Source organism: Antrostomus carolinensis, unplaced genomic scaffold, assembly GCF_000700745.2.
Source record: "Antrostomus carolinensis isolate BGI_N321 unplaced genomic scaffold, ASM70074v2 scaffold11034, whole genome shotgun sequence".
Lineage (NCBI taxonomy): Eukaryota > Metazoa > Chordata > Aves > Caprimulgiformes > Caprimulgidae > Antrostomus > Antrostomus carolinensis.
In genome coordinates, this window is record NW_010308711.1 from 71812 (window position 1) to 93056 (window position 21245).

Sequence of the window (21245 nt, forward strand, 5' to 3'; positions counted from 1 at the left end):
AGGGTGGTGGAAATCCTGATTTTTCCTTGGCAATGCCCCCTCCCTGTCACCTCCCCAAACAAAATCACTCCTGTCTCAACTATGAAAGGAAGAGTAGAGGAGCAGAAGGGAGATACTGTAGTTGCACACAGAAGAGGTAGAAGCTGGAAAAAGATGCGAAAGCTGGTTAATTGCTGTGACCTTGCTCCACCAGCTCCTGCCCATCTGACCTAAGAGAGAGAGAGAGCAGTCCAGCATTGACACAATGTATCCCTGGAATTTTGCCAGTAAATGAGCTGCAAGGATGATAAATATCCCTGAAATGGAATTTTCGCAGGATCCACAACGTAAGAATCAGAAAGAATTTGTTGTTTATGGCACCAGCTTCTGTAGTGCAATTCCCTACCACTCTTTTCAGCTTTTCAATGTAAATTTGAAAAGTGTGGACTGTTGCAAAATAGTTACTTACTTTTCTTGGTATGAGTTTAGCTATGTTTAAATTGGAGAATAAAGTTAGCTGCAAGTAAATATAGTTTTAATTTATAAATGTAAATAAATACTGATGTTTCTATATCTTCTTTTTCAGACAAACAAATTAAAATCTGGTTAGGTTCAGCATCTTGCCTTCTTTCATGATGTACAGTGCTGCCTCTTTCCTTTTCTTCCTGAGGCCATTATTATAATGGGGTATGGTCAAATTTATTTATAGAAATTGCCCAAAAATTATAATCTAGGGTAGACTAGCAACTGAAATTAAACTGAACAATGCAAGAGATGTTGGGCTTTTGTTATCTCAGTAAAGATCAATGTGTAATCCTGCCTTGCCAATGAATGATTTAATACTACTGACATAAGTATTTTGCCATTTAGGAATTTTCAGAGAATCTCAATCTAGTTATTACCCATTTTCTGCATAGCTTTTGACAGGCAGGATGTAGTTGTGAAGAGATCACCTTTAGTCTCAAACCCTCAGTTCAGCACACTTGAACATGCAATCCCATTCGTTTTAAATGAATAGGAGTTGTGTCCATGTTTGAAGTTAAGTACACGTTGAATTGGGATGCAAATTATTTGGCCTGAGCCATTCTTTATAAAATGCTACTGGATAATATGTTACTTACCCAAACCTGCAAAAGAAGAGAGCACTCTTAACGATGGAACAATATGAGAAGTGGTACATTGTAGTTGAGATTTGTTTGTCATATTGGTGGTGATGCTTCCCATAATTTCCATAAGGCAGAATTTCTTAAATACAATGACTATCCTTGAGGTGCAAATTGTGAAGGAGTGGAGGTTCTCACACCATTTGCAATTGAGTACTATGGAAAAATCTGTGTTTTCCTGCAGCCCTCAGACTTTCATAAAGTAAGCAGGCATTTACTTACAAATGTAGCAGATTTGATGTGTTATATAGCGTGAGATTTTTTTTTTACATAGACCTCTTTAGGGAACATCAACATTCTGACCATCCAAAGTTCTCCCACTGGTGTTCTCTTTTTAATCATGAGATAAACTGTGTGCCTGGATTCGTTATTTTGTTAAAACACATATACATGAACACTGAAAACATAATACTTCAATTTTTACTATTTACTAGTTGATGCTTGTAATTCACATTGGAAATCGGGACTGAAATGGCTCTATAAAGAAAATGATGTTAGCGGAGAATCTTGTTAGTAAGTCAGTAACTTCTAGTTCGTGTGTGTTTGGTGGGGTTTTTTAGCTATGCTGGTCTTGCCTGGATATCTACCAGTATTAGCAATATTTCACTGCCTTGGGCTTTTTCTTTATTGTCCTTGTTTAGAAGACGTGCCCAGTAATAAGAAAGTGAGCACATGAATTATAAGACTGACATTAATGGTACATTTTCTAGTGGCCACAACTTACAGAAAGGAAAAGTTGTGCATATGAGAAAAGTGCAGGCTAACTTCGATTTTTAATTAGCCCAGACTTCGTGGTTATATTTGGGAATTTGACAGGCAGATTCAGCGTTTATATGCTAAGCAGTTTAAGTGGTGTTGCCTTTATTTTCAATTACAAGTATTCATTTCATTATAATTAGCAATTTTGAAATATGAGTTTCTTTTGGAAGTGCAGTTGCTTGAGGTTGTCATCACAGATCTGTGTTGCATGAATTCATGAAAACTTCGCAGATTTCCCACCTCCTCCATGTTGTTATATGACAACTTAGACTGTTGGAAAACAGAACTGAGAATTTAATTTAGTGTGGGCAACATTCATGATGTTTTCCAAGTAGCCTGTTTAGGGGCTTAAATGCATATTGTTTATGATTTTTGCAGGCATATTCTGGTGAGACAGTAGAAATATTTTTGTATTTCCTTTTCTTTTTTCCCCCCTTCATAGCTAAAATTCATAGCTGCCTTGAGCCATGCCAAAATATCTGTTAGGTTGTAGGCTACTATTTTTGTTCTCTACCAAAGAGAACTTGTATATGGAAACCAAATCTCTTAAGTTTTGAATTAGCAGAATTTTATCATCTTTTGATATCTGTTTGGAGAAGGGTGCTGGATTTTTCCTTTGGGTTTTAATGTACTGATAGACCTAACTTGATGAGCCAGAAATATTTGAGTACTGTTGATGGAGGTAATTACTCTGTAATTGTGCAGTATGTTTGTGCATTTTTGGGATGCAGAGTACCTCTTGCATTCAAGTTAAAAATTAAGAGATCAGAATATCTAGGCTGGTTTAGGGAATAACTGACTACTGGCAGAGCGAGATAGCACTGCCAGTGAAAGATTTTAGTAGCATTTGATGTGGAAGGAAGAATGTTATTTAGACATTAACTGGTGTTGAAATACTTCTGATGTAGACAGTTGAAACTATATTATGAAGTAAAGCAAGGGACAACAAAAAGCCTCTAATTTTGGATAAGCTATTTAAGGGGAATGAAGGTAGGGGAAACAGGTTGCCAGCAACATGCCAAGGTAAAAAACAAAACAAAACCAAATCTAAAAGTTGAGATAAGATCTCTTTGTTAAAGTGTACCAGGAAGCAAGGTAGAAAAGCTGGACAAAGGATAGAAGAGGACAGCACTGCAGAGCAGTCAGTCAGCAGGATTAGCTGTGTAGTAATATCTTGTTCATTAGGACACAGTCTGTGAGACTGGGGATGGTTTAGTGTATTGAGTGTTTTTTAATAGTGTGTGTTAATGTTTTCAAAATACCCATAACATGCCTTGTAATATTGAACTGTATTAAAGAGTATACAGCCCACTATATAACAGCCAAATGCTGTTAAATATTTGATACTTGCTTAGTCTGCTTAGTATTTCATGAGACAAATAATAATCTTGCAAGGAAAAACACTTCTTACTAATAAAGGCTGATCATATGCTTTAATGTGTCTGCATGCCTTTGAGCTCTTCTTCTCTAGTGAATTTAACAGCATGGCCAAAGATTTTTAATATAGTAAGTAATTATGAAAGAAGTTGCCACCTGCAGTCCGTTGAGGAATTAGTACCCTATGCACTTATTCATTGAAGTTTATGAAAGTTACAAAATTCTTTTCCTGAAGAGTTAATTGACCTCTGTACTCTAAAAGAGTTGCAATTTCATTTTCTCTATCAAATGGAAATACTTTTCAAACTGCATTTAAAAATCCAAATAGAGTGATATTTTGAGAGCAAATTAAACAAAAAACCCCATTTATTCCCTTTCTTTGGGAATTTGTCTCCACATTAATGTATCACAGGCGAAACCTAATTACCTATTCAACCTATAGTTTATTTGATCTGCATGCCTGAGTGTCCCACAGTCAAATTTACTAAAGAGCTTCTCACTTTTTTCTGCATTAAAACAATTGCCTTGAAGCAGCTAACAATTAAAAAATAAATGAGTTAACACTTCCTGCTAAGTACTATCATCTAAGTTGTAATATGCAATTAAAAACTACATTTTGATTTCTATTCAATTGCATTGACTTAAATAGTAATTTTAGTGTTACATTTATGAACCATTTAATTGTGACATTCTTCCTCTGGCTTGTATGATGGAAAAGTAGATTTGATGTTGAGAATGCAGCAAGAAGTAACCTTTTTCCCCTCATGGTTTGCTGTAATGACAAACAGAAAAAGACAAAATTAGCTGGATTTTGTGTAAATATGACAGAACAATTTAATCTTTGGGGAGGAGTGGCTGGAGAGCTGCCTGGCAGAAAAGGATCTGGGGGTATTGGTCGACAGCCGGCTGAACGTGAGCCAGCAGTGTGCCCAGGAGGCCAAGAAGGCCAACAGCATCATGGCAAGTATCAGGAATAGTGTGGCCAGTAGGAGTAGGGAAGTGATTGTCCCCTTGCACTGGTGAGGCTGCACCTCATGTACTGTGTTCAGTTCTGGGCACCCCAATACAAGAGGGACCTGGAGGCTCTGGAACGTGTCCAGAGAAGGGCAACGAAGCTGGTGAAGGGCCTGGAGAACAAGTCATATGAGGAGCAGCTGAGGGAGCTGGGCTTGTTTAGTCTGGAGAAGAGGAAGCTGAGGGGAGACTTATTGCTCTCTACAACTACCTGAAAGGAGGGTATAGTGAGGTGGGTGTTGGTCTCTACTCCCAGGTAACGGGTGACAGAATGAGAGGAAAAGGCCTCAAGTTGCACCAGGGGGATAGGTTGGATAATAGGAAAAATTTCTTCACAGAAAGGGCAGTCAAACATTGGAACAGGCTGCTCAGGGGGGGGGGGGAGGCACCTTCCCTGGCGGCATTTAAAAGACGGGTAGGTGAGGTGCTTAGGGACATGGTTTAGAGATGGGATTGATGATGATAGGTTAATGGTTGGACTTGATGATCTTAAAGGTCTTTTCCAACCACTATGATTCTGTGATTCTGATTTCAAAAGCCCTAAAAATATATCGCTTTCTGGTAGTGTAGGTAGGTATTTGAAACATTCCTGCATGTATTTGGTCATATTAATGGCTACAGGTTAAAGAACACTTTGTATTAAGACTCCAATTGAAACCTGGTAGAACCTGAAGTGTGAAAGCATTAATTGTAAAGTAGTGGCCTTTTTCAGGTGTGTATTGCTGGAGACAGATGCTTTAGTCCTTTCTGACTTTAGCTCCTTCTTTTAAAAAGAAAATTTTATTTGAGTTGATACATTGAATGTATTTTTATGTCAATACTAGACAGAGCTTGCTATGGAATAAGCACCATATTAGAATGGATTAGGATTTTCTCTTCCCCCCTGAAACCAAGTCCTCCAAGTCCGTTTAGCATGCTGAAAATCACTTTGTGGGAAGCATTCTCTAACTTCCAGCCTAAACGTATGGTAAATTAACACCTGAGTGCTCATGTCCCACTTCTGTGATGTGTTGAACTGTTATGTTTGTGTAACTGGGTTGTAGGGGTGTGAACCAGCTCAAAAAACCATTCTGGATTAAACAAAACAAAACTTGGCCTAAAAAGCGTGTGTGTTTAGGTTTTTTTATTTTTTAAAGCTAGATCCTCTGTGTCTCTGGAAGGACCTTTTTTCATCCATTTGGTAGCATCTTTTGCTTTTTTGATCTCCTCATAACACTGGAAGTTTATAGTCACCCTTCTACCAGGAAACCTGGCCATTTTTATGTCACTTCCAGTTAAGCTTCCACACTTTATTTAATGCCATCCCATTTGTATTACTAGACTCAAAGTCTTTAGATATGCTGATCTTTGCCAAGAACCAGAATTTTAAAATACCACTTTTTCTGGTGTCCAGTCCTGATGTTATAGAACAAGAGATGTTTGTGTAATGAAAATTTTTATCTTAGGGCTGGAATGAACCTTAAGACTAGTTGTGTTTCCTGCTGTTAAACCAGTTCAGGTATTACAGTGACCTGTACCTTGATTAGATGCTGAATATACCTTATTTTGGTGAGGACACAACAGCTTCGCTACCAAGAAGGGTTCTTGGTGTCTTTTAATCAGACCATTGCTGGAGGAGTCATCACAGAACACTCACTGTCTCATCCTCATAACTCAGTATCTTCCATACAGCAGTGTCAGTGGATCTGCTTAAAATGGAGGAAGAGTGTAATGTAAGAAAAACTTCACGTTTTGTTCTCAGATTTTCAAAGTTTGATGTGAGTGGGCTAGCAGGAGAAGGGCAACAAATTATGTGTTATGTACTGAGAGATGTACTAGGAGAACTGTAGCTCCTGAAAAGTCATCCCTTGTACCATAGGAAGGGTGACCTCTGAAAAGAAAATTCAAATTTTCTAGAAGTGCAACAGCAGATAATAGGAGGCTCTGCTTCCACGTATATGTTGTGGCTGCATGGAGGAGTTGTGGGATTTTGATTGCATTTCTACACTGACTTTGACAGATACCATTTTTCCTCAAGCCACGTAGAATATGTTCAATTTTGGGCTCCCCAGTTCAAGAAAGACAGGGACCTTCTAGAGAGAGTCCAGCGGAGGCCACAAAGATGATGAGGGGTCTGGAGCATCTCCCGTATGAGGAAAGGCTGAGAGAGCTGGAACTCTTCAGCCTGGAGATGAGCAGACTGAGAGGGGATCTTATCAATGTCTATAAATACCTGAAGTGCAGGGGCCAAATGGATGGGGCCGGGCTCTTTTCAGTAGTACCCAGTGACAGGACAAGGGGCAATGGGCAAAAACTGGAACACTGGAAGTTCCACACAAACTTAAGGAAAAACGTCTTTACTGTGAGGGTGACTGAGCACTGGAACAGGCTGCCCAGAGAGGTTGTGGGGTCTCCATCTCTGGAGATGTTCAAAACCCTCCTGGATGCTTTTCTGTGCAACCTGCTGTAGGGAACCTGCGTTAGCAGAAGGATTGGATGAGATGATCTCCTGAGGTCCCTTCCAACCCCCACGATTCTGTGATTTTAAGTGTAACTTTGAAAAACCTTTTATCTTTGTTAATGATTTCCTAACCTACAAAATTACTTCTATGTTCACCTAAATTTTACTCGTTTAACAGGGCTTTGTAATATAGGATACAAGAACGTGCACAAACATGACCATCCCTCTGAACATCAGGAAACACTTTTTTTACTGTAAGAGTGATAGAGCACTGGCACTGGTTGCCCGGGGAGGTTGTGAATTCTCCCTCCTTCAAGGTTGTTATTCAAAAGCTGTCTAATCACGTTCCTCAGCAACTGGCTCTAGGCAGACCTGCTTGAGCAAAGTGTTGGACCAGATGACCTCCAGAGGTCCCTTCCAGCCTCGACCGTTCTGTGGTTCTGTATCATTTAGTGGTATGCATTTACTCATTTACTTCGATTCCATTCTCAAAGAATGCAAGAGTAACGTCAGTTTTAATTGACTAAAATAAAGTATTCTGAGAGAAACGTCTTATTCATCTAATCTGTTATGTCTTTCCTGATCAAGGAAAACCGAAATAGAAATGATTCCTCAAAACCCTTCTCATTAAAGAAAGCCAGGGGTAGGAAGTTAAATAGTTAATTCAGGCTTCTGATACTATTTGAGGACTGTGTAGGGAGTAATTATTCTCTAACTTTAAATAATGACATTTATGCTCTAATAACTTTATTCTTGGTTTTGTATCTTTTTTACATATGCTCATTTCATCTGTGTTTTATGGTATTGCCATTTTTATCTGTGATCTCTTTGAACCTTTGTGATCATGGAAGGGCTTCAGTATTTCAGTGAAGGCAACCAATACATGCTGCTGTTTAAAAGAGGTGACAGTAGCATCTTTAGAGTGTAGACATCCATGGAAGATTTTCATTTTTTTATAAGCTAGTAAAAATAAATAAATAAATAAATATCAGAAGTGCCTAAATCACAGAGGTAGTAACTTTTGATTAGAAGTCAATAACTTTTACCTAAAATTATAGAATCATAGAATGGTTTGGGTTGGAAGGGACCTTAAAGATCATCTACTCCCAACCCCCCTGCCATCAGCAGGGACACCTTCCACTAGACCAGGTTGCTCAAAGCCTCATCCAGCCTGGCCTTGAACACTTCCAGGGAGGGGACAGCCACAGATTCTCTGGGAAACCTGTTCCAGTGTCTGACCACCCTCACAGTGAAGAATTTCTTCCTAATATCTAATCTAAACCTCCCCTCTTTCAGTTTAAACCCATTTCCCCATGTTTTGTCATTAACTGCCCTTATGAAAAGTCCTTCCCCAGCTTTCCTGTAGCCCCTTCAGGTATTGCAAGGCCATTATAAGATCTCCCCGGAGCCTTCTCTTTTTCAGGCTGAACAGCCCCAACTCTCTCAGCCTGTCCTCATAGGAGAGGTGCTCCAGCCGCCCATGCTACCAAAATCTTGCCAGATGCCTGATAAAAAAATTCTCACTTTTTCTGTCATATTTCTAAAGATTTTTACATTAAAATACTGAAGTGTTTTCATTCTTTTTACCTCCCCTGTTTTTGCAGGTGATGTAGCTTTAACTAGATGATAATTAATATCAGTGGCTAGTCATTAACAAGTCATTATTTTAGAGCAATTTCAGCTCTATTGAAAATAAAATATTTTTATTAAAGAGGTGTTTTCTGAGGTCTTCTTGTTCTGCAAAACCTGAGAATTACTGCTCAGCGTTGCTTTCTTCTACAGATTCTTTATGAAGAACTGCAGCACTTTCAAAGAAAGTGAGTTCTCGAACTAGGAATAAATAATGAGTAGGAAAGGGTAGGAAAGATTAGCTCTGAATGACTTTTTGTAACTTGGGGATTTACATGAAAAAAGGTGCAAAATAGACACAAAGAAAATCTGTAGAAATTACTCGAGGGTAGCAAATGGTATCTGCTGATATTAGGAGAGTTACCTTTTAACTTAGCAGTTGCCTTCATGGAGAAAATACTTATTATTAAAGGACCACTCAGTCTGGAAGGAAGACACAGAAGGGCCAGTGGCTAGAAGTGAAAACCAGAGATGTTGTCATGAATGTAGTGTAATAGCAATAATACTCTGAGTATGTAGCTTATCCAGTGCTTCAATTTTAAGTCACTGTTTGCCACCCTTTCTGTCAAATGACTGATTACTACTGTTTTTCATGTATCTGCAACTTTCTGAATATAGTCATAACTTAAAAAAAAAATTGCCTTACTGCTTCACATAGCTGATTCTGAACTTGATTTATATTTACTTCTCATCGTCCTCTCCTGCTTTTTGTCTGTCTGTTAGAACGCAATTTTTTCAGTCATAAGGTATGGCTTATTATAAGCCTAGGAGTAGCCTGGCAGCACCGTGTAATACTGCCGAAGGTGGTGGTGGAAGAAGCTATTATTCACTCAGGCTTCCTGCTGAAAGTAAGCAATATATATATAGGCACATATAGATGCACAGCTTAGGAATGAGAGCTGAATGATAATTACTTTTTGACCTGCATTATCTGTGAAATATACTTGTAAATAAAGATTTTAGTTGACATTTCTGAATAGATGTCAACTGGTTTTGCTTTTCCAAAAACAGAGGGGAGCTGTTATATTGACATTATACAGTTACAGCCATGTTCACATTTTGGTTTCTAATATGCTTAAACTCTCAAAATAAACTTAGAAATATTTTATTTTTGTTTAAAAATCATCTGTTGATGTGCAGTGAGGATGGGTTAAGAGACTGCTTGAAGTTTAAAAAAAAAAAAAAGTCAAAATTGTGCATAATCAATATGGTAGCCAGTGGAAGAATATAAAATATACCCATTTTACTGGAATTAAGTTATTCTTGTCTCAGACTAAAAAATGAAGATAGCTGCTTAACTGGGGGCAGAAAAGCTTCAGAAAGGGAAAGGCTTATGCAAAAGAGCATAAGATTTGCAAGTCAAATGCAAATCCAAAATAGGGTAAGCCCAAGAACAAAAAATTATTATATTTTTCAAAGAAAAAGGATGAAGGAACACTGCCAAGGATTTTGTTGAAGTAGTGGATGATCAAAATATAAATCAGTTTCAAGAAGATGCTCTGGCTAAAAGTCCTTTTCACCCATGTTTACCACAAAGGAGTTTGGGGAGTTTTTGATATCATGTATTGAAGGCAAGTTGGGAGGGAGTGTTTTAGATTGAACCATTCATCTGAAGTTGATAAATAAAAGATTGCTTGGAACAATGGCCTTCACCATTAGTTGACCTAAAAAGAACTCTGATATTAAATCCATTTAATACTGCTGTTAATATTTTAGCAATTACTTAAATGAGCCTTGAAATGAGAGATGGAAATAGGATACCAATTTTTGAGCTTCACTGAGGATTCTGGAAAGTAGAAACTGGTTAGCATGAACTCCATACTGGGTAATATTTTGAAATTATGAAATGAATGATACTATTAGATGTGCCAATTTTAAAATAATAGTAAAAAGTCAGTGTGAATTTAAAGAAAAGTTATGCCTTATTATTAGAGCTTTACAGTGTACTTGGATTTTATAAAGCTTTTGACAGGTTCTGTCAGAAAGAATTCGTATAGAGACAAAGTAATGATAAGATGAAAGGGAAGATCTTTAGAGTAATGCTTAGTTAAAGAACAGGAAACATACATTTTTGTTATTGCAAAATGTCACTAGAGGCGATGCAGAATTATTCAGGGCAGCACTAACTGAAATGTCTGTGAAATCACCATTCTGAAACAGGCAAGGTATAGGAAAATCTCTTTTGAGGTGTCCTATCTTTTCCTATGGACTCTCCTGCTGCAGAAAAATTATCTTCAACTATGTTTAGAAACTAAAGAAACCACACTGCTTACTGGTAGCATTTAGAGTTGTTTTTTTTTTTTCTCTCTCCTATATTATGTATACAGCTGTAGAGCAGGGCAGAAATGTGTGGAACAGAAAAATGAACAGGCAGCAGAGTATGGTGAGAAGTGAGAAACTGAATGGGTATAGAAAGCCAGTTTATAATGTTGATTAAGAGCAAAAATGGGATGAGGAGAGTGGACAGCTTCGTCATCGGCTTTGTAACAGAAATGGATTTAACTTTATGCTTATGAAAACCCTGATCTGGGTTGGAGGCAGTTGTGAGGGAAAGAATCTCTCTGTCCTAGAACATTTGCAGCTGCACGTGGTAGAAGACCTGATACTGAAGCAGATGAAACTTCATGCTACTCTTCTTACGTTCTCACTCTTCTACGAGCTGTTGTCTACTTATGTATATTTTTTAATATTTTAATGCTTTTAATGCTGAAGGCGTTCCCATGTGAATAATACTATAAACAAAAATTATTATGGTTAGGTTATTATCTTGGCAAGCTTATGATAGAAGTGAAGATAATTTGTTGTATCTTCATATTTACATGTAATTGCTTTGAAAAATTCTAAAATTCATCTCTAATGATCTTTTAGACCTATGTAATATATTGTTTAAGATGAAATTATTTAAGTTACTGTGGTGGTTTGGGTGGATTCACCCTTTTGCTTGCAGCTTGCAGCCAAACACAGCCTGCTCTATCACCCTCCCGCCCCCCCTCACCCAGGGAGCAGGGGAGAGAATTTGGAAAGAAGGGCAAAGACTCACGGGTTGAGATAAAAACTATTTACTAATTAAAATAAAATGATAATGATAACAACAGTGATAACAGACTATACAAATGAGTGATACACAGTGCTCACCGCCCGCTGACCAATGTCTGGCCTGTGCCAGCTAACGATCCCGGAGCTGAGACGGTCCCGAACCGAAACCCCGGAAGAGTGAGCCCGAGCGATCCCCGAGAGAAGTGCCCTGTCTTCCGGTCATCCCTGGTTAATATACTGACATGACGTGATATGAGATGGAATATTTCATTGGCACATCCAGATGCCAGTTTTGGGTTTTGCTCTTCACTGCGCTTCCCCCCTCCCAGTCCTGATGCAGCTGTGAAGCAGCCAAACACGGTGGCCTCGAGCTCCAGCAGCAACTAAAAACACCAGTACCGTTGTCAACGTTCTTCTCATGATATGTCTGAACTGAAACACTGAAAGTAAAATACAGCTATTCTGATTACTAAAAAGAAAATTAACTCTATCCTAGCAAAACCAGGACAGTTACTAGGACCAGTGGATATGCAACCAAGAGTTCAAAGAAAATTTAAGGATTAAGCTAATTCAATTAACTGTTTATTTTCTTGGGTGCCTGAGGACTGAAATGACAAATGTGTCATTCTGTTTATTTATTAAGTTGTCAGTGGAATTCAGGGACCTTTACAGGCCTGTACATCTGACATCTCTTTAGGGAAAACTATCAAAAACTGAAATAAAGAATAGAATTAGTGAGTACCAGGTAAATATGACCTGCATGGAGTCCTGAACACTGCTTCTATGAAGAGAAGTCCTGCATTAAACTCTCTGGACTTCTTTGAAGGATTATTGAATATGCAGGGAGAAGGTGATCTGATAGATAAAGTCTGTTTGATTTTCCAGAAGGGTTCAACAAAGCCTTGTAGGCTTTTAATGAAAGAAAGCAGCCATGGGATAAGAGGAAGGATATTTTCACAGATAAGTAATTAATTAAAAGATGGGAAATTGAGGGTAGAAATAAGTAGCTCTTTCAGTAGAGCGAAGTTAGCAGTGGAGTTTGGCTGGGTTTCTGCTAGGAAGTGTGCTGCTCAATGTATTAATATAGTATGGTGAACATGGTAATATGGTGAAGAGGTGAGAGAATTTATCAGTGGTAGTATTATCTGGAATAATGAAGGGGAGAACAGACACTGAAGAACTGCAGAGTGATCTTACGCGTTTCACTGCTTGGGCAATAAAATGGCAGAAAAACTTCCCAGTATATAAATATGAAGTAATGCTAATGTTGATATACTGGATGACTGTCCTAGCTTCATGCACAAGATAATGAGCCATCATCCTTCAGGGGTGAGATCTTAAGAGTTATCAGTGCTAGCTTCATTGAAAACATCAGCTCAGTATCAATCAAAAAAACAAATGTTAGAAATTGTTAAGAAAGGAATAGAAAGCAAAACTCAAGAACCTTTGTTCTACTGTATAAACTTATAATTAATCCTGCTGCGTGCTGTTTGGTACTTGATTTCAAAGAGGCTGGTTATAATGGAATTACGGGTGTTTTAGAAAAAAGCACATGGGCAGTATTATGCACAAAATGGCTTTTACATGAGAAACCAGCTGACTAGACTAGGACTCTTTAGCCAGGAAGAGATAATGTACAGGGGGTACACTACAGAGGGATATTTTGAACAAAGTTGTAATCACAGAATTGCCTAGATTGGAAAAGATCTTTAAGATCATCGAGTCCAATCATAAACCCAACACTGACAAGACCTTGACTAAACCATGTCCCTAAGCACTATGTCTAGACAACTCTTAAATACCTCCAGGGATGGGGACTCCACCACTGCCCTGGGCAACCCCTTCCAATGCCTGATAATCCTTTCAGTAAAGAAATTCTTCTTAATATCCAATCTAAACTTTCTTTGGTGCAACTTGAGGCCATTTCCTCTCATCCTATCACTTGTTATTTGGTTGAACAGACTGACCCCCATCTCTCTACACCCTCTCTCAGGTAGTTGTAGAGAGCAATAAGTCTCCCCTGAGCCTCCTTTTGTCCAGGCTAAACAAGCTCAGTTCTCTCAGCCGCTCTTCATAAGACGTGCATCATAGACCCGTCACCAGCTTTGTTGCCCTTCTCTGGACACGCTCCAGCACCTCCATGTCCTTCTTGTAGTGAAGGGCACAAAAACTGAACACAGTAGTTGAGTACCAGTGGTGAGTACAGGGGTAAGATAACACTGCTAGTCCTACTGGCCACACTATTTCTGATACAGGCCAGGATGCTGTTGGCCTTCTTGGCCACCTGGGCACACTGCTGGCTCATCTTCAGCCAGCTATCAATCAACACCCTCAGGTCCCTCTCTGCTGAGCAGCTCTCCAGTCACTCCTGCCTAAGCCTGTAGCATTGCTGGAGGGTTGTTTTGGCCAAAGTGCAGAACCCAGCATTTGGCCTTATTGAAACTCATACAATTGGTCCTGGCCCATTGACCTAGTCTGTCCAGATCCCTCTGCAGAGCCTCCCTACCTTCAATGAGATCAACACTTCCACCCAGCTTGGTGTCGTCTGAAAACTTACTGAGGGTTCATTCGATCCCCTCATCCAGATCATTGATGAAAATGTTAAACAGGAATGGACAGTGACATGGAAGTCAGTAGACGCAGATTATTTGCTGGTTCTTCATTCAAAGCCAAGAGCTAGGTGTCATCAAAGCTAGCAGGAGTCAGGTTCAAAACAGACAAAATAAGGTGATTCCTGTGTAATGGGTAGCAGGTGTGTGCCACTCCTCATGAAGATGATGTTGCAAATCCAGAAAGCTTATGTAGTTTCAGAGGAGACTGGAAAAAACATTGAAAGAGATTGAGTGAGGGTTACTAAATAGATAAAATATATCAGCCTAGAGAAATTCTTTGAGCTGAAAATAATTGGAGTTAGGGTAGATATTAGAGAAGGTATAGGTAACCTATGTGCTTGCCTTCCTCTTACTCTTAGTATCTGCATATGGCCCCTGTTTTTTAAAAGTAGAGTGCAACTGGAAAGTATGAGTGATAAATATAGTCCTTCTTGTTATCACAAAGTATGTAGTAAAGTTTTCTGCAACTGCACTTCCTGAGCACAAATTATGAGGTCACTGGCCTACCTTGACCATGGGTCTGAGACAGTATAGCTGTCCTTATGGTTTTGTTGGCTCAATTAATAAAAATCATACTGGTGGAAATGGGATTTGAGTAATGGCTTTGAAGGAACAAGTGGTTATGTGATCATTTTGTGGCTTTGAATATGAGTTCAGATCATTAATATCCTTTATCAAATCTTTAGAGCTTCACAAGAGATCTTTAGAACTGTAGCAGATCCTTCTTGTGTACTGAACTTGAGAAAACAAGACTGATTTCAGACTTCTTGTAGGTAAAGCAAGCAACTGTAAGAATATAGAAGAATAATGTAAGAAAAATAAGAGATTATGGTCGTTAGATAAGAATATTTTATATGCTGTTCTTACAGTTACTGGATAGAAACACCACCACCTTGTAGGTTAAATGTGTCCTGAATTGCAAGACTGACAGGGATTTTACTAGGACCCTTGTTCTACAAATGTTTGCACCGGTATTTTTAAATAGATGCTGCCTTGTGGTTTAGTTGCAGGATCATGGACTAGACATGCTCAAATCGGTGAATCACCAAAATTAGATGAAACATAGCACAAAGTCCTAGCCAGATTGAAAACATTATCCAAACTTCCATACAACAGTGATTTTAATTGAATCTACAGTATATTGATGACAGGAAGAAATGAACTAAACCTGAAATTTAATCTACAAAAAATCCAGTTATCTCATATTGTCAAGTCAATATAAATAACTTCTAAAGTTTCTTTATAAACTTTCAAATACTAGCCACTTCCCAGTTTTGTCAATAAAAGGGTATATAGTTTTATACTTATTAATGTTAACAGATCGAAACAAGTAGGACTGTTTTCTTGAAAATAAATGCTTTATTGTCTAAAGATTTGCTTTTACTATAATTGAAAATAGAGCTGCTCATATTTTAAAAAAACCCCAAAACTAATAGTGTAAAACTGTCATGCTGAAAGAGGTGGTATGGAATTGCTAAGTGCAGATACACATGTAAGAGTGATGATAAACAATAAACCACATTCATATTTCTTCTCTATAGAAGCTGCATAGTGGTTTGGGTGAACTAATCCTTCAATATTGCCAGCAATGTATGATAAACCATGTCGAAGGGTTATTATTTATGGGAATGCTATGAATTTTTTATATCTACACTTGTAGTTTATTGTCATTTTAAAGACTGTAGACCATAACTCTGTACTTTTAATTTTGTATTCAGTATGGGGACTTAATCCCAGAACGGGGCTTTTTTGATGCAAAATCTGAATGCTTGTGTAGTGACAACAGCTGTCCCCTCACCATGTGGTGTCCTCTGTTGCTTTACTGTAGAGATGAATTTTGTCCCAGTGTTTCAGTAATATTGGACACACATGGTTTTTAGGTGACAAAGCAGTATGTTTATGCATTCATTTGACTCTCACAGTTATAGTTGGCTACAGATTAGAACAGGGAGAACACGTTCACACCATGACCACCCTCATAGCTGCTTGTACTAGTTGGATCACAGTAGGCGCTGTTGCATCTAAAGACACAATTAACTGTTGCTGAGGAATTGCAAATTCACAAAAGATCTTTACAGCTTTAATGGTTGAGAGAGGATTTTCTGAAAGCTTTTTCAAAGATTTTTCCAAATTTATAAATGTTTTAGATCTTCACATTCTGAAATTACTGACAGCTTGAAATAAATTAACAAGTTGGTATTTTAATATAGCTAATGAATTCTTGTTCTGTGAATTAACTATATAATTAGCTACGGATCTACAGAATGATTGTCGTTTTGTCCATTGTTTAGGAAGATAACCTTATGACTTCTGTAATATTTACAAATGGTTAGTAAAGTTTCGAACACATAGGAAAATCAAAGGCTACTGAAGAAGTCTGAAAATAAAACTTACCAGAAAGCTTCTGACATGTGTACATCAGTGAACAGATCATCTTGATTTCCATGTGTAATTGCTTAGATATGCTTTGGATATGGTAAGAGAGAATAGCTGTGAACTGACTTTAAAAAAAAAAAAAAAAAAAAAAAAAAAAGAAAAGAAACGAAACAACAAAAAATACCCCAAAACCAGCAACCCCTCCCCAAGTTTTAATACAAATTAAATAGAAAATTACAATAAACTGCATATTAAGGCTAATTTTGAGGTCTGAAATTTCACTAATTTTTTGACAAAAGGTTTTTAACCAAAAATCTTAGTAGAATTCATTATTTAAATTAGTGATGAAAATTTTTATAAGTAGGACATTAAGTACCCCAAATCTTCTCTTCTAAAAATCTCTGAGAAATATTTTAGCATAAAATATATAGAGTATAATATAGTAAATAAATATATGGAGTATATTAACTTGTTAAATACAATAAAAATAATAAGATTATTGTGCAATGTGGAGATTTTCTGTGTATTTATCATTTCTCTGTAGGCCTGAGTGTAGTTGTGTGGTAATACACATAATGTATGTGCGTGATCTCTCACATACACACACGTTATTTAAGCATCATGCGTTTGAGTCATCATAGATAATTCATTTTATACTTGTATTAAAAACTATCCGAATATGAATGTCTGAGGCTTTCAGCGTTGAATAAAGGACTACATGGATCCAAACTAGGACGATTGATGAAATCCTTGCTACTATTGGCTATTATTTACTGTCTTTTAAGTGGCAGGTTGTATTTATGCCAATTTATCTGCTTCAGGGAACACTCTTGATAGCAGAACAAAGTGAATAAAAGTAGTTTGCTTTGCAAATGAATGCAAATGGTGGAGCCTTTCGGGAAGCCCTTTAACAGGAGCAGTGCACTTTGATTATGAGTGAAGCTGCCATTTGGACATGGTGAAAAGAGCACGCTTGAACCATTGATTGGGGGAGACAGTAAAAAGTCAGGAAGGGCCCCGTTAAGCTTGCAGTGCGGCAGGCGGATGTCAGTGTGGTTAGAGCACAGTGGGAGAATGACAGGCAGGATTAGTGTCAGGGAGAAGCTTTGCTGTAGTTGTGGAGATGGTCCCTGGGGTCACTCACCTCTGACTGTTGTTCTGTGCTGATGGCTCTGTAATGCAAACTGCTTGATATGTGCCTGTTCATTATCGGAAATGGTGATTAGAAGAGGTATGCCATAAAGAATTCTTTAAAAATAAATAAAACAGCAAACTACCGGTGGTAACAAAGATTTGGCTCTGCGGTCGTTGCCAAAGATGCTGCAAATGTCAAAGATGGTTACTTCCGAGGCAAGCGTGATTTCGTACCTTACGCTGCTCTGACTGTGGGTTACTTGCTTTGTTCGCTTTCATTTGGCCGTTACGAAGACAGTTATTTTTAACAATTGTCTTGTGTAGTGAAAGCAAAACGTTTTTATATTTTTTGGTTATTGGGCGGTAGAAGCATCCGGTTTGGTTTTGTGGCATAACTGTGTTTTGGGGGTGAGGGAGGAATGTTGTTTAATAGGCTTAATAGAATATTAGAATCAACAGATTTCATTCCTGAATCATCCCAGAATGCTAAAACATTGGATGATTACTGTGACAAAAAGCTAAAATGAATGGTCTGTTTTATTTAGAGACTTTTTTTAAATGTAAAAATGAGGCTGTTTTCTTTGTCTTTGCTGAAAAAAATCTTACATCTGCAATTAAATGAAAGTCTAAAATTTTACATCTTAAGCTGATTTAACCTTTAATAAAAGTATTTTGATTTTTATTTTTACTACATTTTATAGTGTTATGTACATTGTATAAATGTTGATAGAAATTAAATTGTGTTAGTGTATCTAATATACCAAACACATTTTTTGAGTGTTAAAGAATTTAAATATCTTACTGTAGGTCTGTTGTTTTTATGTATTTCCAGCAGCAGCACAGGGAAATGGCACCCAGATACTTGAAACTATTTTTTTTTTTTTACATTATTTGATTAATTTGCTTGAAGATTTTTTTTTTCAGTATGCTACCTCACAAAATATGTCCAATAGCCCAGTGTAATGAATGTTTTACAAATGTTTTACAGGCACCTGAATGGACAGAGGAGGACCTCAGCCAGCTGACAAGAAGTATGGTTAAGTTCCCAGGGGGGACCCCAGGTCGATGGGAAAAGATTGCTCACGAATTGGGTCGATCAGTGGCAGATGTGAGTTCACTCAGATTTGCATTGTATAGAGAGTGACAAACCAGAACAAGACAGGCAGTGTAGAAGGCAGACGTATATGGGGGCCGATGTTGTCTTTTGAGAGAGGCTACAATCCTTTTAGGACCTGGAAGTGAACCATTAACTAACTATGCAAGAAGCAGATGTCAGCCAGTCTCTCCCTCCACAATTAACAGCTGTAACTGATCAACTGGGTGGGGGATTCTGGTGCTTACAGGCTCGAGCTACTGTAACCCAATAACAGAAAAACAATGCGCTTCGGGGTTTGTAGCAGCCTCCTTTCACTGCAAGAGAACGTTTGTGTGACTTGGTTAAAGATTACGTTTCTGCTTCGCACCAGTCCTTAAAAAATGTAGATGAGCTAATGGTGTTTAGACAGGTGATTTCCATTAATTAAACTGAAATATCTTTACAAACTTTAAAATTAGTTATACATATGATACTATTTCAGTCTCTTTTTCTGGATTATAGCCTTGTTAATAATGGTATTGTGTAAAATGATTAATATCCTTGTTAATTCATATTTTATAGTGTTGTACCAGATATCAAAGAAAGCTTGTACTTATGGATTTTAAGTGTTATGATCTTAAAACCCTTAGGGGCTAGGCTGTAAAAGAGTTTTCCTTTTCAAGCAATAGATCACTAGAACATGATGTAGTGTCTGCTGAGGACCATTTGAAAACCCTTTCAGCTGACCTTATTTTATAGGCTCTGGGAGGGTTAATGAGAATAATGTTTAAATCTGTTGATGTACCTTTTGAGATTAGATGTTCTCTATTTATTATATTTCAGGAAATATGTTAAATAATGGGAAACAAAGCCTCTGGATAGAGTGAAACGTAGCCCATTATAGCCTTCTGGTCAATTTGCATACTTCTTAAGTGGTTTTTTTGACTGTTGATATAATCACAAAAAGATACTTTTAGAAGTTATTTTTAAAGATTTGATGCATCTATATAGTTCTGTTACTCACATATACTAGAAAACAAGCCATTTGCATTCTTATAATTTTAGAGCAACACATATTGTTTGCGAATAAATGGGTGTAAGCAAGAAGTTACTAATTTGCTATGTAAAGAAAACTAAGTCTCTTTTTGTTTATTCTGATTAGTGTCGTTTATCATACTCCTGAAGTGGAGTGACTTTATTAAAAAGATGCTACATTTTACTAAGCAGATACTAACAGCAAAAATATTTCACATAGCTTCATAGTATGCAGTGTACATGGGAAAGATCTTTTAAGATTGTTTTGGAAAAACTGATTTATTTGCTTGGCACTGATAATACAACCATGTGGAATGATTTCATATGTAACCATCATAAAACTAACACTGTCTTAAGACGGCCTTTTGCACTCATTTTCTGCTTTATTCCTTGATGCAGGTGTAAAAACATTCCTCATTAAGAATCCTTTGCATAATATATTTGGCCACCATACTTGCACACATCCAGTACTGGAAAGAAAAAACAAAGCTTGCTTGCTTGCTTCTTCTATTAGGTGAGAAGTCTTGAGCAACATGCTCTTCTTTTCCATGAACTGGAAAAAGAAATGGAAGAAAAGTTTATGTTCTAAGACCTGTTAGTTTCTTGTATAAAAAAAGGAATTTTCAATTTTTATGTGTGGAAAAAGGTCTGAGTGTAATACTTTTTACTTCCAGTGACCTCCAACTATATGATTAGTGTAAATGTTCTCTACACAAGTTTTTACTTCTCTTTTACTTCTCTTAAGAACTTCCCACTGCTAGGTCAGCTTTCCTGACACAAACTACTTATTAGAGTTTCTGCTACTTTTATCTTCGAATTGGACACAGTTACAGCAGTTAGGTTTTTAAGAGGAAACATTTAAACAAAAGCTTCCTGGAAACTTCTCTGGTCTTGAACTGTCAGAGCATCAATGAAATTCACTCCCTCTATCTACCCCAAAGAAATTGCATTTTAAATTGACTTAAATGCCTTCCTTTTTTTTTTAAAAAAAAAGTAAATTCCTACATCAAACTACATTTGTTTCTACTGGCAATTTTTAAGCAGGATGAATTGACTTGAGGAGAGTGTTCTTGGCTTTTGTGAACTTTACAACTTAATGGTGGTGTTTTAACACAGTTTTGTGGATTAATTTGTTCTGGAGTTGTTTAATAAATTTCTGCATTTTCCTCCTGCCATTACGTTAATGAGTTTTGAAACAGTATGAAGCAAAGTTTCTGATGCTTAGAGCTTTAGTACTGCTTTTTTGCTTACAAAGAAGATGCAAAACATTTGTCTCTGACTCATTTCCAGAGAGATTTCTTCAGCTTGGAAAAGTCTTCCTTGATTTTGTTAGAACATTACTTTGAAACCCAAGAACCTGGTGAGCACATGTAAATCTTACAAAGCTAAGAGGAACTGAAAGTACATTGGAAGTTGAGTAGAATTCAAAAAGGTCAGGACAAATTGGAAAAATAAGATGAAAAAAATAGGGTGAAATTAGACGATATATGCAAGGACACACAGCAAGATGGTGATCAGGTTCACAAATAAAAGATGACAAACAACTGGCTAGGGGTAATTCTTGAAAAGCAGGAGGAACTTGGGGATTAGCAGAGATAATGAGCTAGATACAAGTC

The 21245-nt window shown here is 37.4% G+C and overlaps 1 protein-coding gene across 1 annotated transcript in view; it reads left to right on the plus strand.

Moving 5' to 3' along the window:
• The window catches only part of DNAJC1 (DnaJ heat shock protein family (Hsp40) member C1), a 72374-nt gene that overhangs the window by 40272 nt on the left and 10857 nt on the right, over positions 1 to 21245 (plus strand). The window contains exon 9 of the mRNA XM_010165861.2: positions 18508 to 18627. Coding sequence (XP_010164163.2) covers positions 18508 to 18627 — 120 coding nt within the window. The remainder of the gene's footprint in view (positions 1 to 18507; positions 18628 to 21245) is intronic.